Source organism: Gobio gobio (genome assembly GCF_949357685.1).
Source record: "Gobio gobio genome assembly, chromosome: 22".
In the NCBI taxonomy this organism is placed as follows: domain Eukaryota; kingdom Metazoa; phylum Chordata; class Actinopteri; order Cypriniformes; family Gobionidae; genus Gobio; species Gobio gobio.
In genome coordinates, this window is record NC_137118.1 from 47,880,893 (window position 1) to 47,902,707 (window position 21,815).

Consider the following 21,815-nt stretch of genomic DNA (forward strand, 5'->3'; position numbering starts at 1 on the left):
AAATATTCTGGTCAATCTTTATCTTTTCTTCAGAATAACATGCACTGATGAATCATTAAATAAAGTTTATTTTCCTCTGTGCTGTATGAGCAGAGTTAGTGAAGCTAGTCTAAAAGTCTAATGAATTACTGCAACTTCATCTTCACCAGTGTAATATTACTGTAGTAATTACTCTCTCTTAAAAGTATTGGATTACTTATTATGGATTACTTTCTAAATCCCAACAGTTGAACAATATAGACAGCTCAAATAAATAATATAAAATTGCATAAATTATTCTTGAATTCTTGTTACATTAAAAACATACATTTTAACATTAGACATTACATTTTTATGTTAAATCCATCATTGTTTTATATAGAATTATACAGTATTTAATGCAATTAGAGATAAATTAAGAGTAATCCCGTACTTTACTTTTTGCAGTGGTTAAATGACAGAAACGGATATCTTAGTAATGATTTGCTGACCTTTGCTGGTCCGTCCTCCGAAGCAGTCTGACTCCTCCTTCTTCTTATGGTGAGCTCCTGAGCGAGCGCTGTGATTGGCCGTTTGGATTTGGGACTTCTCGGCTCCAGGAACCTCCTTGTGGACGTGATAGGACAGATTGCGCAGGATACACACACAGTTCTCCACCGACTGCAGAAGAAGAGAGAAACACAGGAGAAACTAAACCAACCGCACACATATGACTTCACAGAGCAGAAACATACACTTCATAAATAATCATAAATAATCATAATTTAGTCGTTATTATTATTATTATTATTATAGTAAATTAAAATACAAAAAACTAAATACTACTACTACTACTACTACTAATTAGGGCTGTCAAAAGATGAATCGCATCCAAAATAAAAGTTTGTGTTTACATAATATGTGTGTGTGTGCTCTGTTAATTATTATTTATATATAAATACACACACATTCATGTATATATTTAAGAAATATTTGCATGTATATACTGTTTATACATTTATATAATCTATAATATATATATAAATGTTTTATATATAAAAATATTTTTTTTTCTTAAATATATACATGAATGTGTGTGTATTTATATATAAATAATAATTAACAGAGCACACACACATATATTATGTAAACACAAACTTTTATTTTGGATGCGATTAATCGCGATTAATCTTTTGACAGCCCTACTACTAATATAAGTTATAATTATTTAATTAAACTAAATACTAATAATAATAATAATAATCATAAAAATATAACTGTTATTAAATAAAATAATAATAACAACAATCATTACTAGTTATTATTGGATTATTATTATTACCATTATTATTCAATTAAATTTAAATAAACTAAATGTTATCATGGTTGTTGCTGTTTGGAGCTATTATTGAATTATTATTATTATGTTTCATATTAGTTTAATAATGTTAAATTAAAATTAAACGGAATTAATAATAATAATAATAATTATTATTATGATCATTAATATTATTCAATTTAAACTAATGACCTAAAAACTAATAAATACTATTATTAGTATTAGTATTGAATTGCAGTTATTATTGAATTATTTTTATTTAGTTTAATTTAACTTAAATATATTAAAAGTAAATAAAATTTAATCCATAATATTTATAATAATTATTAATATTATTATTACAACTACAACTATTATTGTTTTTGTTTTGAGTTTTTATTGAATTATTAATTAATTAATTAAATTTAACTTTAATAATTATATTAAAACAAACTTACATTTAATTCATAATATTTATAATAATTATTATTATTATTATTAAAAATTTTTGTTGTTGTTTGAATTTTTATTTAATTATTATGTTTAATTTTACTTAAATAATGCAGGTGTGGCGGTGTGCTGGTGTGCAGGTGTGCAGGTGTGCTGGTGTGCAGGTGTGCTGGTGTGCAGGTGTGCTGGTGTGCTGGTGTGCTGGTGTGCAGGTGTGCTGGTGTGCAGGTGTGCAGGTGCTGGTGTGCTGGTGTGCAGGTGTGCTGGTGTGCAGGTGTGCTGGTGTGCAGGTGTGCTGGTGTGCTGGTGTGCAGGTGTGCAGGTGTGCTGGTGTGCTGGTGTGCAGGTGTGCTGGTGTGCTGGTGTGCAGGTGTGCTGGTGTGCAGGTGTGCAGGTGTGCTGGTGTGCTGGTGTGCAGGTGTGCTGGTGTGCTGGTGTGCAGGTGTGCTGGTGTGCAGGTGTGCAGGTGTGCTGGTGTGCAGGTGTGCTGGTGTGCTGGTGTGCTGGTGTGCAGGTGTGCAGGTGTGCTGGTGTGCTGGTGTGCAGGTGTGCTGGTGTGCAGGTGTGCAGGTGTGCTGGTGTGCTGGTGTGCTGGTGTGCAGGTGTGCTGGTGTGCAGGTGTGCTGGTGTGCAGGTGTGCTGGTGTGCTGGTGTGCAGGTGTGCTGGTGTGCTGGTGTGCAGGTGTGCTGGTGTGCAGGTGTGCTGGTGTGCTGGTGTGCAGGTGTGCTGGTGTGCTGGTGTGCAGGTGTGCTGGTGTGCTGGTGTGCAGGTGTGCTGGTGTGCTGGTGTGCTGGTGTGCAGGTGTGCAGGTGTGCTGGTGTGCTGGTGTGCAGGTGTGCTGGTGTGCAGGTGTGCTGGTGTGCTGGTGTGCTGGTGTGCTGGTGTGCAGGTGTGCAGGTGTGCTGGTGTGCTGGTGTGCAGGTGTGCTGGTGTGCAGGTGTGCTGGTGTGCAGGTGTGCTGGTGTGCAGGTGTGCAGGTGTGCAGGTGTGCTGGTGTGCTGGTGTGCAGGTGTGCAGGTGTGCTGGTGTGCTGGTGTGCTGGTGTGCTGGTGTGCAGGTGTGCTGGTGTGCAGGTGTGCTGGTGTGCTGGTGTGCAGGTGTGCTGGTGTGCTGGTGTGCTGGTGTGCAGGTGTGCAGGTGTGCAGGTGTGCTGGTGTGCAGGTGTGCTGGTGTGCAGGTGTGCTGGTGTGCAGGTGTGCTGGTGTGCTGGTGTGCAGGTGTGCTGGTGTGCAGGTGTGCTGGTGTGCAGGTGTGCTGGTGTGCAGGTGTGCTGGTGTGCAGGTGTGCAGGTGTGCTGGTGTGCTGGTGTGCTGGTGTGCAGGTGTGCTGGTGTGCAGGTGTGCTGGTGTGCAGGTGTGCTGGTGTGCTGGTGTGCAGGTGTGCTGGTGTGCAGGTGTGCTGGTGTGCAGGTGTGCAGGTGTGCTGGTGTGCTGGTGTGCAGGTGTGCTGGTGTGCTGGTGTGCTGGTGTGCTGGTGTGCAGGTGTGCAGGTGTGCTGGTGTGCAGGTGTGCAGGTGTGCTGTGTGCAGGTGTGCTGGTGTGCTGGTGTGCTGGTGTGCAGGTGTGCTGGTGTGCAGGTGTGCTGGTGTGCAGGTGTGCTGGTGTGCTGGTGTGCTGGTGTGCTGGTGTGCTGGTGTGCAGGTGTGCAGGTGTGCTGGTGTGCAGGTGTGCTGGTGTGCTGGTGTGCAGGTGCTGGTGTGCTGGTGTGCAGGTGTGCTGGTGTGCTGGTGTGCTGGTGTGCAGGTGTGCTGGTGTGCAGGTGTGCTGGTGTGCTGGTGTGCAGGTGTGCTGGTGTGCAGGTGTGCTGGTGTGCAGGTGTGCAGGTGTGCTGGTGTGCTGGTGTGCAGGTGTGCTGGTGTGCTGGTGTGCTGGTGTGCAGGTGTGCAGGTGTGCTGGTGTGCAGGTGTGCTGGTGTGCAGGTGTGCTGGTGTGCTGGTGTGCTGGTGTGCAGGTGTGCTGGTGTGCTGGTGTGCAGGTGTGCTGGTGTGCAGGTGTGCTGGTGTGCAGGTGTGCTGGTGTGCTGGTGTGCCGGTGTGCCGGTGTGCCGGTGTGCCGGTGTGCCGGTGTGCCGGTGTGCAGGTGTGCCGGTGTGCCGGTGTGCAGGTGTGCTGGTGTGCCGGTGTGCCGGTGTGCCGGTGTGCAGGTGTGCTGGTGTGCTGGTGTGCAGGTGTGCAGGTGTGCTGGTGTGCAGGTGTGCAGGTGTGCTGGTGTGCAGGTGTGCTGGTGTGCTGGTGTGCAGGTGTGCTGGTGTGCTGGTGTGCCGGTGTGCCGGTGTGCAGGTGTGCCGGTGTGCCGGTGTGCAGGTGTGCTGGTGTGCCGGTGTGCCGGTGTGCCGGTGTGCAGGTGTGCTGGTGTGCTGGTGTGCAGGTGTGCAGGTGTGCTGGTGTGCAGGTGTGCTGGTGTGCTGGTGTGCTGGTGTGCAGGTGTGCTGGTGTGCTGGTGTGCAGGTGTGCTGGTGTGCTGGTGTGCTGGTGTGCAGGTGTGCTGGTGTGCTGGTGTGCTGGTGTGCAGGTGTGCAGGTGTGCTGGTGTGCTGGTGTGCAGGTGTGCAGGTGTGCTGGTGTGCTGGTGTGCTGGTGTGCAGGTGTGCTGGTGTGCTGGTGTGCAGGTGTGCAGGTGTGCTGGTGTGCTGGTGTGCTGGTGTGCTGGTGTGCAGGTGTGCAGGTGTGCTGGTGTGCTGGTGTGCTGGTGTGCTGGTGTGCAGGTGTGCAGGTGTGCTGGTGTGCTGGTGTGCAGGTGTGCAGGTGTGCTGGTGTGCTGGTGTGCAGGTGTGCAGGTGTGCTGGTGTGCTGGTGTGCTGGTGTGCAGGTGTGCTGGTGTGCTGGTGTGCTGGTGTGCAGGTGTGCTGGTGTGCTGGTGTGCTGGTGTGCTGGTGTGCAGGTGTGCTGGTGTGCTGGTGTGCTGGTGTGCAGGTGTGCTGGTGTGCTGGTGTGCTGGTGTGCAGGTGTGCAGGTGTGCTGGTGTGCTGGTGTGCAGGTGTGCAGGTGTGCTGGTGTGCTGGTGTGCTGGTGTGCAGGTGTGCTGGTGTGCTGGTGTGCAGGTGTGCAGGTGTGCTGGTGTGCAGGTGTGCAGGTGTGCAGGTGTGCTGGTGTGCTGGTGTGCAGGTGTGCTGGTGTGCTGGTGTGCTGGTGTGCTGGTGTGCTGGTGTGCAGGTGTGCTGGTGTGCTGGTGTGCAGGTGTGCTGGTGTGCTGGTGTGCTGGTGTGCTGGTGTGCAGGTGTGCTGGTGTGCAGGTGTGCTGGTGTGCTGGTGTGCAGGTGTGCTGGTGTGCAGGTGTGCAGGTGTGCTGGTGTGCTGGTGTGCAGGTGTGCAGGTGTGCAGGTGTGCTGGTGTGCTGGTGTGCAGGTGTGCAGGTGTGCAGGTGTGCAGGTGTGCTGGTGTGCAGGTGTGCTGGTGTGCTGGTGTGCAGGTGTGCAGGTGTGCAGGTGTGCAGGTGTGCTGGTGTGCTGGTGTGCTGGTGTGCTGGTGTGCAGGTGTGCTGGTGTGCAGGTGTGCTGGTGTGCTGGTGTGCAGGTGTGCAGGTGTGCAGGTGTGCTGGTGTGCTGGTGTGCAGGTGTGCTGGTGTGCAGGTGTGCAGGTGTGCAGGTGTGCTGGTGTGCTGGTGTGCAGGTGTGCTGGTGTGCAGGTGTGCAGGTGTGCAGGTGTGCTGGTGTGCTGGTGTGCAGGTGTGCTGGTGTGCAGGTGTGCAGGTGTGCTGGTGTGCAGGTGTGCTGTGTGCAGGTGTGCAGGTGTGCTGGTGTGCTGGTGTGCAGGTGTGCAGGTGTGCTGGTGTGCAGGTGTGCAGGTGTGCTGTGTGCAGGTGTGCAGGTGTGCTGGTGTGCAGGTGTGCAGGTGTGCAGGTGTGCAGGTGTGCTGGTGTGCAGGTGTGCTGGTGTGCAGGTGTGCTGGTGTGCAGGTGTGCAGGTGTGCTGGTGTGCAGGTGTGCTGGTGTGCTGGTGTGCAGGTGTGCTGGTGTGCAGGTGTGCAGGTGTGCTGGTGTGCAGGTGTGCTGGTGTGCTGGTGTGCAGGTGTGCTGGTGTGCTGGTGTGCAGGTGTGCTGGTGTGCAGGTGTGCTGGTGTGCAGGTGTGCAGGTGTGCAGGTGTGCTGGTGTGCAGGTGTGCTGGTGTGCTGGTGTGCAGGTGTGCAGGTGTGCAGGTGTGCAGGTGTGCTGGTGTGCAGGTTTGCCATGACCTGGATTTCTATTTCAATTCTTACTTTGTTATTGATGTCTCTCTTGGCGACAGCGGAGTAGAGCGCGTGCAGCAGCGCGTCCACCAGCCCCTCACACTCACGCAATCTCTGCCGCGCCTCGGCTCCGTCTGAACTCACGTTCCTGAACACACACACACACACACACACACACAGCTCACGCTAATCCTGCCGCAGTCTGAGGGAACTGCGGAAACACGCTTAAAAACAGCTCGAATGGGTTCAGAGCAGGGCCGATTCTAGGGTTTTCATTTTAGGGCGGCTCAGCCTCAGTGAGGATATGAAAACAAATGGTTTAGGGTCCAATTCTCACTATTAACTAGTAGCTTATTAGTATGCATATTAGGATATTGTCTGTTTATTATTACTTATAAAGCAAATATTAATGCCTTATTCTGCATGACCATATTGTAAATCCCTTAATCATACAACGTAGGCAGGTTTATAATCTCTGAGATCCCAAATGTGAGGTTGGGGATGTGATCTGTGCATTAAGATGTTCTGAGCGCCAAAAAATTAGACAATAACTTGAATGAAAACCATGTCCGTGGGCAGATATGACTGATAAAGTATTTCCATTTTCGTCAGTGAAGAAAGTAAACACATGTTTAACTGATATTTATATGTTTATGAATCATTTTCACAGACATGTTCATTTACTGAAGGCTGACAGGAAAGCTAGATAACTAAATTTATTAAATTAATTCACAATATGCACACGTACTGTTACTAATCTTATGCCCAATACAGGCTGAAAAAAGCTGAGATTTAATATTTACTGAGAGCTACACATGGAATTATTAATTTACAATATACACACATTTATTACTATTAATCTTATGCCTAATCTGAAGAAAACGGCTTTGTTAATATTTCTTGTTTGTTAATTATATTATAAATTACATATAGGCCTATTTCAAATCAAAATGGTGAAATTAGACAAAAGTTTATTCATTTGGCTGAATATTTTTGTCATTTGTTTACATTTCTGACTTACAGAAGCTGCTCAGATATGAAACGTTTAGTTTAGCTTCATATCTCGCACTTGCATATCTTCGCCCTCAGCCTCAGCAGCTTCTGTGAACATAAAGCCCGCCTACTCTGATCTGATTGGTTTTCTCTAATATGTTGACATTGACGAGCGGTGGCAGACCAATGAGAGCTCAGATCAACACACACACACACACCTCTGCTCCTGACGGATTGAAGAACACACTAACGCTGATTAAAAGACGAGACGCAGCCGAAGCCTCCGCCAGTTTCATATATTATAAAGGTTAATCACAATTTTCTAGGGGGGCTGGGCAGAAGTTTAGGGGCTACTGAAGCCACCCTAAAAAGGGCCTAGTGACGCCCATGCTTCAGAGAGAAAGGCTGCGAGCAAACCTCAGACATCCAGACGTGTTCTTGAAGACCGTGTTCCACTCGGGGTCTCCGGGTCGGGCCGGGTCATTCGGGTCTCCTCTCAGGCCCGAGTGAGGGATGATGATCTCGTCCGTCAGCGTCTGCAGGCCGTGGTTGATGACCATCATCTTCAGAGGCTCATGGGAGGACAGATTCCACAGCGTTCCTGAAACATCACGACAGTTCGTTTTATATGTGAAATATATTGAAAATGTAATTTATTCCTGTGATCAAAGCTGAATTTATTTGATTAGAAATAAAGTAAAAATCATGAAATATTATTACAATTTAAAACTGTTGTTTTCTATCTAAATATATTGAAATAATTAATTTATTCCTGTGATCAAAGCTGAATTTATTTGATTAGAAATACAATAAAAATCATGAAATATTATTACAATTTAAAACTGTTGATTTCTGTGTGAAATGTATTGAAAATGTAATTTATTCCTGTGATCAAAGCTGAATTTATTTGATTAGAAATACAGTAAAAATCATGAAATATTATTACAATTTAAATCAGCTGTTTTCTATGTGACATATATTGAAAATATAATTTATTCCTGTGATCAAAGCTGAATTTTTTTGATTAAAAATACAGTAAAAATCATGAAATATTATTACAATTTAAATCAGCTGTTTTCTATGTGACATATATTGAAAATATAATTTATTCCTGTGATCAAAGCTGAATTTATTTGATTAAAAATACAGTAAAAATCATGAAATATTGTTACAATTTAAAATTGCTGATTTCTATCTAAATATATTGAAAATGTTATTTATTCCTGTGATCAAAGCTGAATTTATTTGATTAGAAATAGAGTAAAAATCATGACATATTATTCAAATTTAAAACTGTTGATTTCTATCCAAATATATAGAACATTTTTATTTATTCCTGTGATCAAAGCTGAATTTATTTGATTAGAAATACAGTAAAAATCATGAAATATTATTACAATGTAAATCAGCTGTTTTCTGTGTGAAAATACTGAATTTATTTGATTATAAATTATTATTATCAGTGTTGAAAACGGGATTATGATCGCTAATACTAAATCTATTGAACATTTCTGTTAATTGACATAAAGCTGAAATAAAATATAAATATTAGTTGAAAAACATGAACTAAACTGGAAATAAAAATAAAAATAAAACAACAAAAATCAGCTAAAAAGCTAAAAACTTAAATAACAGTATTTGCTGCTTAATACTTTCAATTTCCAGGATTCTCTGGTGAACAGAAGTAGAGCATCATAATTTCCACAACAATATTAGGCAGCAAATCGTTTGTTCGTTTTGTTTCTGCAGGTTTATTGACCAGTGCATGCGGATGTGAACCTGTGACCAGCTCTCGGACTTCCGCGTCGTTGGATTTCCTCAGCAGCCTCAGCAGCGCCGGAATCCCGTCGGAGTTCTTGATGGCCACCTTGTTGAAGTTGTCTCTGCCGAAGGAGATGTTCCTCAGGGCCCCACAGGCCTTGCGATGGACCTCGGGTTTGGGATGGTCCAGGAGCTCCACCAGGACAGGGATTCCTCGGAGCTGCCGGACGTCCTGCTTGACCTGGTCGTTCTCGTAGCAGAGGTGCTGCAGATAGGCCGCGGCGTTGGACTTGACGGGGTCCATGGGGTGGCTCAGCATGGCGATGACCTCCCGCAGGTTGGGGTCCCTCCAGCGCGGGTCCTTCCGGATGGTGTCCAGGCTCACCATGCTGGCCCGCTTCTGGGGCAAAACCGTCCGGTACAGGTCCTGGAAGTATGAATGCGGCCCGAGGTGCTCGTCCGCCGTGAGGTCCAAGGTCGGCCTCATGTGATGGATGGAATGGCTTGGATCAATCCCCTCCGGCTCCGCTTTTGGGGCCCCACCTCGAGCAAAACTGTCCCTGTGGAGGGGCAGGGTGTAGCAGTTCTCCGGGAAGTAGCTCCTGGAGGGCAGGCTGGGAAACGCCGGATGGTACGGGAACCCGTGCAGGAGCGTCATGTGACTGGTGAGAGTGCCGTATAGAGCCGATTGGTCCTTGGGGTTCTCAAGGTCAGAGGTCATGCTGACCTCTGGGTGGGGGGGTAGGACCGCATCTTCCTTCTCGACGGAGGCTTCAGGATGCGGCTGAGCATCCGGGGACAGCAACTCGTCCAACCCTTCCGATGAACTCTCCTAGAGGGGAAAAGCAAAAATACACACATGATTTCATGAGGAATCACCTTCGAATAAACATTTTATCAATAGAAAACATGTAAATAACCCATTAAATGTCAAAGTATGATGCAATCATTTAAGATATTTCTCCTTATATAGAACATCTTTGGCATAATTTGAGTCAAGAGTTCTATATAGAGCTCCACTGAAGGGTTCTTTAAAATCGAGTAATGAACCCTAGAGTTCTATATAGAGCTCCACTGAAGGGTTCTTTAAAATTTATCTACAACCCTAGAGTTCTATATAGAGCTTCACTGAAGGGTTCTTTAAAATTGAGTCATGAACCCTAGAGTTCTATATAGAGCTCCACTGAAGGGTTCTTTAAAAATCGAGTCAAGGAGCCTAGAGTTCTTTATAGAGCTCCACTGAAGGGTTCTTTAAAATCGAGTCAAGGAGCCTAGAGTTCTATATAGAGCTCCACTGAAGGGTTCTTTAAAATTGAGTCATGAACCCTAGAGTTCTATATAGAGCTCCACTGAAGGGTTCTTTAAAATCGAGTCATGAACCCTAGAGTTCTATATAGAGCTCCACTGAAGGGTTCTTTAAAATCGAGTCATGAACCCTAGAGTTCTATATAGAGCTCCACTGAAGGGTTCTTTAAAAATCGAGTCAAGGAGCCTAGAGTTCTTTATAGAGCTCCACTGAAGGGTTCTTTAAAATTGAGTCGAGAATCCTAGAGTTCTTTATAGAGCTCCACTGAAGGGTTCTTTAAAATCGAGTCATGAACCCTAGAGTTCTATATAGAGCTCCACTGAAGGGGTCTTTAACATTGAGTCATGAACCCTAGAGTTCTTTATAGAGCTCCACTGAAGGGTTCTTTAAAATTGAGTCGAGAATCCTAGAGTTCTTTATAGAGCTCCACTGAACGGTTCTTTAAAATCGAGTCAAGAACCCTAGAGTTCTATATAGAGCTCCACTGAAGGGTTCTTTAAAATTGAGTCATGAACCCTAGAGTTCTATATAGAGCTCCACTGAAGGGTTCTTTAACATTGAGTCATGAACCCTAGAGTTCTTTATAGAGCCCCAATGAAGGGTTCTTTAAAATTGAGTCAAGAACCCTAGAGTTCTATATAAAGCTCTACTAAACTTTTTTTCTCCAAGGGTGTATAAAGAAAGCATTTAATTGCATCTTACTGTACTTCCATATGAATGATTTGTTTGTAATGTTCACCTTCAGGACATTTGGCACAACCTGTTCATTGGAGCTGCTGGAGCTGAGTGGGTTCGTCTCACTATCAGGACTGGACGACTTCTCTGTCCCGATGCCTGAACTCTCAGTCTACAAAACCAGCACAGAAACAGGGCGTTTTCCTCAGCGTGTGCTTATTTACACACAGAACGGTCATTACCCAGCTGAGGAAACAGCAAAAACCAGCCTACGCTGGGGGGCTGGTCTTCCAGCCTGGTCATTGCTGGTTTTAGAGGGGTTTTGCCCCAGCCTGGGAGACCAGCCAATCAGCTTAGGCGGACTTTAGTTTGTTCCTTCATCAGGGTAGGTTTGTTTTTTAGGGCTGTAAATAAAATCTACTTTGTATGCAGGAGAAAAAAATCCAAAATAAATCATTAGACATGAATTATAAATGACTCGTTTAGGAAAGAAAATATTTTTTGGTAAGCTATGAATATTTAAAGATTCAAATCCTTTTAAATCCTTTTTTATGAACTTAATACACTGCATAATGATTCCCACAGTGTAAAAAAATTATTTGTTGGTTAAACTTAGAGCAAGTAACCTGCCTTAAATTTGTGAATGCATTCACAAAGAACAAACGTTTCCTTCCGGGAACGAAAACGTCACAATATTCCTCATTTAAATAATTAATGCGCAGAATAAAGGGGCGGGGCCTGGGTGAGTTAGTCGTGTGTTGAAACTGCTGGTTATGGTAAGGGGCGGGGCATTTCCCAAACACCAATCACAACACACTGCTCCAGTCGACCAATCAGAGCACAGTGTGCTTTTCAGAAGGAGGGGCTTCACAGAGACAGGAACTAAACAGAGCGTTACTGACAGACTGGGAAGAGAGGAGGCGCAACAATGGAGAATATGAGGAATAATCAACATTACAGCAGGAAAACCTGCTCTAGTAGAGCCAGAGACATCAGCAAGACTGTGTAAGAGCACAAGTCGAGCCACGGTTGAATAATCCGCCATCTCTTTAGCCTCTGTTGCGTTCAATTTTTAAAACATATATATTTATTTATTTATTTTCTCTGTTGCGTTCAGTGCTTTCTTCCGGAAACAACGGACCATGAGATTCCAAGTCACAGTTCATCACTGAGCACAGCGTTCGTGGCTCGACTTGTCCAGACTGTTTTCCAAGATGGCTCCTGTCTGTATCCGCGTAATGTTCTGTCTTTATAACGTATCTTCTTATTAAACTGTTTGTGCACTTACAAAGTTCTCAATTCGGTTTGCATGTAGGGACCCTCATTATGTGTTAGTGTGAGGCTATTTTGAGCCTTGTATTAACTGGTGATTTAATTTGACTTATTCTATGCCCCATATACTACACTCTTAGAAGAAAAGGTTCTATAGAACTTTAAAGGTTCTGTCTTGCGCTTCATATGTAGAACCTTATATGGGTTCCTGTCATGGGATCATTTTATAGATTTAGTTTTAAAGTACCCCATTATGTTTTTTTTCTCCAGATATTACCAGTTTGTGATAGAGCTGTTTGTGAATGTAAAAAGTCTGTAAAGTTTTGTATGACAAAGTTATTTTCTTCTAAAAGAAAGAATCGAATCTGAACCGTCTGAAACGAGTCATCAACTCCAGTCTCACTTATGAACCTATGCAACAATGTAACACATTTGCATAATGCCAATCTACGGTCTTCATTGGCTGCTCATAAACAGCGTCTACTTTGCCCCGCCCTCAAACACTGTACACTCTAAAAATAAAAAAAGGTTCTATATGGCACCAAAAATGGTTCTTGGCTCGTAATCATAGGGGAACCTTTTTAGTGCTATATAGCACCTTAGTCAAAGAACCGGTGAAGAACCTCCGCTGAAGATCCACTGAAGCACCAACATTGGTGCTATAGCACTAAAAAGGTTCCCCAATGATTACAAGCCAAGAACCATTTTTGGTGCCATATAGAACCTTTTTTTTTCAGAGTGTAGCGTTATAAGCTAATCTGTTTTTAAAGATAAAACTCTTTACATTCGATTTTCATGAAAACGCATCCCAGAGAACGATCTACTCGCTAACCATGTGTTAATCACCCCTAGGCTCATTTTTCACCGGAGTTGTCCTTTAAGTTAAACCAACAAATAATTTCCCCAGTAAATATTGTTAAAGGGTTAGTTCACCCGAATGGGTCGCGTCATCACCCAGGCTTTATCGTTATCATCGCGGGAAGACTAATTCCTATCATGGGGAGAATTTTTAACGAACGAGAAGGTATCGCCCATCCCTACAACTGCTCTGCATAAGCCATATCACGTTCCCCGTCCCCAAATGATAAGACTTTTCTTACACTTTTCTGACCTTAAAGGGTTAGTTCACCCAAAACTGTAAATTGTGTCATTAATGACTGAGCCTCATGTGGTTGGACACCCGTCAGACCTCCGTTCATCTTCAGACACAAATGAAGATATTTTAGTATAAATCTGATGCTCTGAAAGGCCTCCATTGGCTCAACTTTACACTCTCAAGACCCTTAAAAGACACTAAAGACTAAAGTTACAAAGTCCATCTCACTACAGCGGCTCTACAATAACTTTATGAAGACGAAAATAGTTTTTGTGCGCAAAAAAACCCTAAATAACGACTTATATTGTCATGCCCGATTTCAAAACACGGCCTCATGAAGCTTCGAAGCGTTATGAATCAGTGAGTCGATTCAGCGGTTTGAATCACCAAAGTCACGTGATTTCAGCAGTTTGGCGGTTTGACACACGATCCGAATCATGATTCGACTCACTGATTCATAACGCTTCAAAGCTTCATGATGCAATGTTTTGAAATCGTCATCACTATATAAATCGTTATTTAGGGTTTTTTTGCGCACAGAAACTATTCTCGTCTTCATAAAGTTATTGTAGAGCCGCTGTAGTGAGATGGACTTTGTAACTTTAGTCTTTAGTGTCTTTTAAGGGTCTTGAGAGTGTAAAGTTGAGCCAATGGAGGCCTTTCAGAGCATCAGATTTACACTAAAATATCTTCATTTGTGTCTGAAGATGAACGGAGGTCTGACGGGTGTCCAACCACATGAGGCTCAGTCATTAATGACACAATTTACATTTTTGGCTGAACTAACCGTTTAATATAAGCAGACGTTATATGAGGAAACAGCTCCTCTTTGACCTACAGGAGTTTCTGTGTGATGTGAGGCGTCCGTGGTTTCCTCGGCTGGAAGAACCTCCTCTGGCGTCTCTTTGGTGTCTTGGGTTGAAGGTTCGGCCGGTGGTTCCTCTGGGTCCGGCTTCTTTTGGAGCAAAGGAAGGAATATGGAGGAGAATCGACATTAGCCTTGTGTCCTTGTGTTTATAGAGCGTTTGTCATGTTTTCACAAGCACACAAATCGTCCTGATGAACGTCTCCACATAAAAGAGCATCATGAGATCACAAAAAGCCCTTTGATGAAAGCGCAAAAAACACAGGCGTGAAATCACCTCTGGGCAATTTCACAAAATTATTCCCAACCCAGCGAAGGAGCGAAGACTCTTAAGAAAAATCAGCAGAACTTCCTCCCAGAGCATCAGTGAATTATACATGAGCAGCCTCATAAACACAAGACGTGGCTTTAAGAGACACAAACATTTGCACTGTAACTGCTAACAAGAGTGGAAAATAACTCTCTACAGCAACAGAGAAATCACACCGTTCGTCTTCTCAACACTACACTGGAAACATTTATTTTTATGATTTATCGCCTTTTTGTCTTTGGTCAGATTCACTAATGATGTTCACAGTCTTGGGCGTAACACATCACCAGTAATGAGTTACGTAACCCAATTACTAGTAAAGTAACACATTACTTTTTCAAATATTTCATTTGTTTCCGCGTGTATTGACTGACAGCTCTCCTGTCCTCGAGTTGAGAGAATCGTAAGTGCCGAGGCTTGTGTGAAATTTACTCATCCCATAAACACAGACTCAGTGTTCCTCAATATGAATGAAACTGCTATTAATATGTTAATTAACACAAATATACTTTATGTATTTAATCTCACTTTATTAACCAACATCTTTGCTGCTGACATTTGATGATCCAATCCAACCGTACGAAAAACGTAAGTTAAAGGGTTAGTTCACCCAAAAATGTAAATTGTGTCATTAATGACTGAGCCTCATGTGGTTGGACACCCGTCAGACCTCCGTTCATCTTCAGACACAAATGAAGATATTTTAGTGTAAATCTGATGCTCTGAAAGGCCTCCATTGGCTCAACTTTACACTCTCAAGACCCTTAAAAGACACTAAAGACTAAAGTTACAAAGTCCATCTCACTACAGCGGCTCTACAATAACTTTATGAAGACGAGAATAGTTTCTGTGCGCAAAAAAACCCTAAATAACGACTTATATAGTGATGACGATTTCAAAACACGGCATCATGAAGCTTCGAAGCGTTATGAGTCAGTGAGTCGATTCAGCGGTTCAGAGCGTTATGAATCAGTGAGTCGATTCAGCGGTTTAGAGCGTTATGAATCAGTGAGTCGATTCAGCGGTTTGGAGCGTTATGAATCAGTGAGTCGATTCAGCGGTTTAGAGCGTTATGAATCAGTGAGTCGATTCAGCGGTTTGGAGCGTTATGAATCAGTGAGTCGATTCAGCGGTTTAGAGCGTTATGAATCAGTGAGTCGATTCAGCGGTTCAGAGCGTTATGAATCAGCGAGTCGAATCATGATTTGGATCGCGTGTCAAACCGCCAAACTGCTGAAATTTGGCGATCCAAAACGGTGAATCGACTCACTGATTCATAACGCTCTGAACCGCTGAATCGACTCACTGATTCATAACGCTCTGAACCGCTGAATCGACTCACTGATTCATAACGCTCTGAACCGCTGAATCAACTCACTGATTCATAACGCTCTGAACTGCTGAATCGACTCACTGACTCATAACGCTCTGAACCGCTGAATCGACTCACTGACTCATAACGCTTCAAAGCTTCATGATGCCGTGTTTTGAAATCGTCATCATTATATAAGTCGTTATTTAGGGTTTTTTTGCGCACAGAAACTATTCTCGTCTTCATAAAGTTATTGTAGAGCCGCTGTAGTGAGATGGACTTTGTAACTTTAGTCTTTAGTGTCTTTTAAGGGTCTTGAGAGTGTAAAGTTGAGCCAATGGAGGCCTTTCAGAGCATCAGATTTACACTAAAATATCTTCATTTGTGTCTGAAGATGAACGGAGGTCTGACGGGTGTCCAACCACATGAGGCACATTTTTGGGTGAACTAACCCTTTAAACATCAGTTGTGTTTTCATTGCCAAAGTAAAAGTGTTAAGTTTACATTCTTCTCCTGTGATCCAGAATGGCAGCACTGCAGGGTTTATTTGAGCGGCGCCCTCTACTGTACAGCCGGAGGATTACTCACTTCACCTTTACATTTACCACACATTCAAACACGCAATCACAGCCCAGCCGAGAAAAAGTTCTGTGGAAGTAACTTAACACATTACTTTACATAAAAAGTCACTAAGTAACGCAACAAGTTATGTTTTAAGGAGTAACGCAAAAGTAATGCTACACATCACATTCCATAAAAAGTCACTAAGTAACGCAATAAGTTACGTTTTAAGGAGTAACGCAAAAGTAATGTAACATATCACATTCCATAAAAATAAACTAATTAACGTAATGAGTTACGTTTTGAGTAACGCAAAAGTAATGTAACACATCACATTCCATAAAAAGTAACTAAGTAACGAAATGAGTAACGTTTTAAGGAGTAACGCAAAAGTAATGTAACACATCACATTCCATAAAAAGAAACTTAAGTAACCCAATCAGTTACTTTAAAAGAGTAACGCAAAAGTAATGCTACACATCACATTCCATAAAAAGTCACTAAGTAACGCAACAAGTTACGTTTTAAGGAGTAACGCAAAAGTAATGCTACACATCACATTCCATAAAAAGTCACTAAGTAACGCAACAAGTTATGTTTAAAGGAGTAACGCAAAAGTAATGCTACACATCACATTCCATAAAAAGTCACTAAGTAACGCAATAAGTTACATTTTAAGGAGTAACGCAAAAGTAATGCTACACATCACATTCCTTAAAAAGTCACTAAGTAACGCAACAAGTTATGTTTAAAGGAGTAACGCAAAAGTAATGCTACACATCACATTCCATAAAAAGTCACTAAGTAACGCAACAAGTTATGTTTAAAGGAGTAACGCAAAAGTAATGCTACACATCACATTCCTTAAAAAGTCACTAAGTAACGCAACAAGTTATGTTTTAAGGAGTAACGCAAAAGTAATGCTACACATCACATTCCTTAAAAAGTCACTAAGTAACGCAACAAGTTATGTTTAAAGGAGTAACGCAAAAGTAATGCTACACATCACATTCCATAAAAAGTCACTAAGTAACGCAACAAGTTATGTTTAAAGGAGTAACGCAAAAGTAATGCTACACATCACATTCCATAAAAAGTCACTAAGTAACGCAATAAGTTACGTTTTAAGGAGTAACGCAAAAGTAATGCTACACATCACATTCCTTAAAAAGTCACTAAGTAACGCAACAAGTTACGTTTTAAGGAGTAACGCAAAAGTAATGTAACATATCACATTCCATAAAAAGAAACGAATTAACGCAATGAGTTACGTTTTGAGTAACGCAAAAGTAATGTAACACATCACATTCCATAAAAAGTAACTAAGTAACGAAATGAGTAACGTTTTAAGGAGTAACGCAAAAGTAATGTAACACATCACATTCCATAAAAAAAAACTTAAGTAACCCAATCAGTTACTTTAAAAGAGTAACGCAAAAGTAATGTAACACATCACATTCCATAAAATGTGATTAACACAAGTACACTGTAAAAAACATTATGTGCTATTTACTTAGAAAAAACAAAATTATAGTAACAATTTTACACATAATATTTTGAGTAGTTTTTAAGGCTTGATTACTTTAATGGAATGTACCTGAATAAAACATGGAACATGTCTTAAATTATTTAGTGAAATGTGCTGTTTTATTTTAAGTTGACTCTAAAAAAGTGTGTAGATTAGAGTGAATGGACATGACCTGTCTATTTTTGACTTTGAGTCTAATGTACTGTTAGCTGTTAGCTGCTAGCTGCTAGCACTAGTAGGAACACACTTGTTACTGGCATTAGCAGTTATTGCTCACTGAACAAAGCAACACGCATCATATCATTAATACATCAGTTATCCATAACATAACCATAAGCTCTGCTCTTCTGAACAACGGTAACGGTCAAAACTTCAACATAACAGAAACTCTTTCAAACATTACTGATCATTAAACGTTAACAGATGTTTCCCTTCACTCAAAAACACAAAAAATAACACTTCATTTCAATATTAATGCTCCATTTCCAGACATATGCAAAGCATGCTGGGAACTATCAATGGTGTCTCTGAATAAAACGGCATAATTGAACTAATTCTCTTAAAATAAAGAGGTAGCCTTTTTTCCCTTAAGTCTCCTTTAAAAGATTAGGAACATGTGTCTCTAGGTTTTATTAGTGAAATGTTCTCAATATTTTCTATACAACACTGAACCACAATTTTCTTAAGAACATATACATACTATTTTTAATTATCACATTTTTTGTGTGATAATTACAAGACCCTTTTTTTTTTTTTTCATGCATTACTTGCTTTTCTCAACACTGGTTGTTCAGTCTTGTATTTTGAGTTTCTGTTCTATTTGCTTTAACTCAAATCTTTTAGAACTCTAAGGTGTTTTTTTACTTGAAGTTAAACTCATTTCAAATGTACAAACATAAAAAAGCTAGGAGAGTGTGTTTGTGCTTTGATTGATCTAATGCAAGCGCTGATCTGAATAATGAATAATGAATGTTGTCTTCTGTAGAGCTGCTTTACAGCAGAATATGAATTTCTCTAATATCTGATGAAGGTTCAATAACACTGTTATTATCCAGTTTATTACTGTGAAGCTGCTCTCAAACAATCTGTACTGTATAAACGTCACTTGACTTGGCAGATCTTTTGGGGTGACTGTAACTCAACAGGTCTCGTTCAATCTAAAAAGAATCTGGATTGCACTGCATAAATGATCATTTCCTCTTTGAAGCCAAAGTGATTTAATTCTTGTGCGCGTTCTCTGGACCATGAGCGTCTCTGAATCTCTCAGAATAATCACATCTGCATCCGCCTCTGTATCTCCGTCATAAAGCAATCTCTTTAAAGGACAGCGCGTGATGAAGTGCCTCAGGCGAGCTCATGATGGGATGGATGTGCTGTTGATGTAGCCGTGCGAGGACGCCATGGAAACCAGCATCTGTCTCCAGCGGATGGATGTGGACTCGGCATCATGGCGCTCGCAGTGGGCTTTTGTTCTGCACTGCCTTGTGTTTGTGTTTATTAGCATCTAACATCACTCTCAACTCTATATGGAGACTCAAAGGCTTCCGTCAGGAGCTTCATATTCAGAACCTTAGAGGGGTTCCAGCACTTTATGGATTTAGTTTTAACAATAGTCAAAATTGCGAGAAATAAAGTCAGAGAAATAAAGTCTAAATTGCGAGAAATCAGGTCAGAGAAATAAAGTAAATATTGTGAGAAATAAATTCAAAATTGCGAGAAATAAACTCTAAGAAATAAAGTAAAAATGTTAAGAAATAAAGTAAAAATTTTAAGAAATAAATTCAAAATTGTGATAAATAAAGTCAAAGATATAAAGTAAAAATTGTAAGCAATAAAGTAAAAATTAAGAGAAATAAATTCAAAAATGTGAGAAATAAATTCAAAATTGTGATAAATAAATTCAAAGAAATAAAGTACAAATTATGAGAAATAAATTAAAATAAATAAATTCAAAATTGTGAGAAATAAATTCAAAATTGTGAGAAATAAATTCAAAATTGTGAGAAATAAATTCAAAGAAATAAAGTACAAATTGTGAGAAATAAAGTAAAAGAAATAAAGTAAATTTTTTAAGAAATAAAGTAAAAATTGTGATGAATAAAGTCAAATAAATAAAGTAAAAATTGTAAGAAATAAAGTAAAAATTGTGAGAAATAAATTTAAAATTGTGGTGAATAAAGTTAAATAAATAAATAAAAAATTGTAAGATATAAAGTAAAATTTATAAGAAATAAATTTAAAATTGTGGTGAATAAAGTCAAATAAAAAAGTAAAAATTGTAAGAAATAAAGTAAAAATTGTGAGAAATAAATTCAAAATTGTGATGAATAAAGTCAAATAAATAAAGTAAAAATTAAGAAATAAAGTAAAAATTTTAAGAAATAAATTCAAAATTGTGAGAAATAAAGTCAAAGAAATAAAGTAAAAACTGTGAGAAATAAAGTCAAAATTACGAGTAATAAAGTAGTTTTAATGTATTGTAATTAATTATTTTTATGAATCAAGCAGCTTTTAAACAAACTTTATCACTAGAAAAAATGAAATAACTATGGAAGTATTATGCAATCATTTAAGACCATTTAAGTGGTTAGCCTGTGATGATGTAGATACTGTTGCTATGTAGTCGCTAAGGTGGTTGTTAGGGCGTTGCTATGCAGGTTCAAATGAGTGATAGTAATAGCGATGCTTGACGACTAAAAATGAAGAAAAGTACTAGTTCAGTCTTTCTGCTGTTCCACTTGCAGATTCTTTGTTTCTCATTTTTTCAGTGCATGATATTCATAGTAAAACTAATAATAATCAATATGCCAAAAAACATGGTTTCAGTTTTACTTATGTAACACCACAGATGAGGAGAAGTGAGTAAAACTACTCAATGTGCAATCGACTTATATTAAAGTTGAGATATGATCAAAAACATTCTCAATGATTACAAAATAACACATGCAAATATGCAAAGTCGATTAAGAGGTGATGAAAGAAAAATATTGATGCACTAATGAATCATTTTGTGTTGATTCCTCCTCACTCAGCGCCAGAGGATTTCACATGCTCTTACAAAATACGTCATGCCAAGTGGCCCATCCATCCCTCCATCCCTCCATCCCTCGGCCGCTCGTGCACGCGCTGGGTCATCAAACACAGACTCGCTCAAGGGCAGCTCGGGTCCGAAAGCGCGCTCACAGACACAAGTAGGACACACGAATCCCGGAGCGCCGCCAAACTTCAGCCCGATCCGCAGTCGCAGTCGCGCGCAGAGCGTGTTTTGGTATGCCAGTCGAGTTCCGCCGCATCAGCGCAGCGCGGCGCGTCATTCCCACGGCAGCCAGAGTTTTAATCCCGCTGTCAAACGCGCAAGAACGCCGAACGCACGCGTGCGTCTCATTCACATGTGAAGCTGTAATGCGCACTAACGCGATCCGCAGCAGCGGTGCATGCAAACCTCCACCCGCCTCTGGCGACACACACACCGCACGCACCGCGCGCCTGGACGCGGAACACACTCACCTCCTTCACCTCCGCAGGCATGCTGGCGGCGCGAGCGACGTGTCTGGCGTTCCTCCGGAGTAAATACTGCTGTCTCTCTCTCTCTCTCTCTCTGCCAGCTTCACACACGAGCAGGCATCCTTCCTCCTGCCTCACGCGTCCACATGCACTCGATCATGATCACACACACACACACACACACGCACGCACGCACGCAAGCACGCACGCGAGCGCGCGCATCTCAGCGCAGTGAAGAGCTGCTGAATCAACAGCACGATTCACACACACTTCACAGCCCAGCGAGGAGCGCGACGTGCAGCCAGTGTGTGTGTGTGTGTGTGTGTCATTCATTACATCAGATCATTAACGCTCATTAAACAAGAGAGATGCAGTGAATGAGGATGCGACTGATGATGTCACTCACACACACACACACACACACACACACACACACACACACACACACACACACACACACACACACACACACACACACACACACACACACACACATTCACACAAACACACACGCACACACACACACACACACACACACACACACACACACACACACACACACACACATGTTTGTTTTTGTGAAATGTGAGGACTTTCCATAGGCGTAATGGTTTTTATACCGTACAAACCGTATTTTATATCCCCTTACACTGCCCCTAAACCTACCCATCACACACACACACACACACACACACACACACACACACACACTGCCCCTAAACCTACCCATCACACACACACAC

General features: G+C 41.9%; 1 protein-coding gene across 1 annotated transcript in view; it reads right to left on the reverse strand.

Moving 5' to 3' along the window:
• arvcfa (ARVCF delta catenin family member a) overlaps positions 1-21,355 on the reverse strand; it is a 48,305-nt gene extending 26,950 nt beyond the window's left edge. The window contains exons 1-7 of the mRNA XM_079804394.1: positions 21,076-21,355; positions 13,831-13,947; positions 10,689-10,796; positions 8,662-9,475; positions 7,300-7,483; positions 5,920-6,037; positions 471-639 (exon numbers count right to left, since the gene is read on the reverse strand). Coding sequence (XP_079660520.1) covers positions 471-639; positions 5,920-6,037; positions 7,300-7,483; positions 8,662-9,475; positions 10,689-10,796; positions 13,831-13,947; positions 21,076-21,096 — 1,531 coding nt within the window. The 5' untranslated portion in view covers positions 21,097-21,355. The remainder of the gene's footprint in view (positions 1-470; positions 640-5,919; positions 6,038-7,299; positions 7,484-8,661; positions 9,476-10,688; positions 10,797-13,830; positions 13,948-21,075) is intronic.
• Positions 21,356-21,815: the final 460 nt, after the last annotated feature.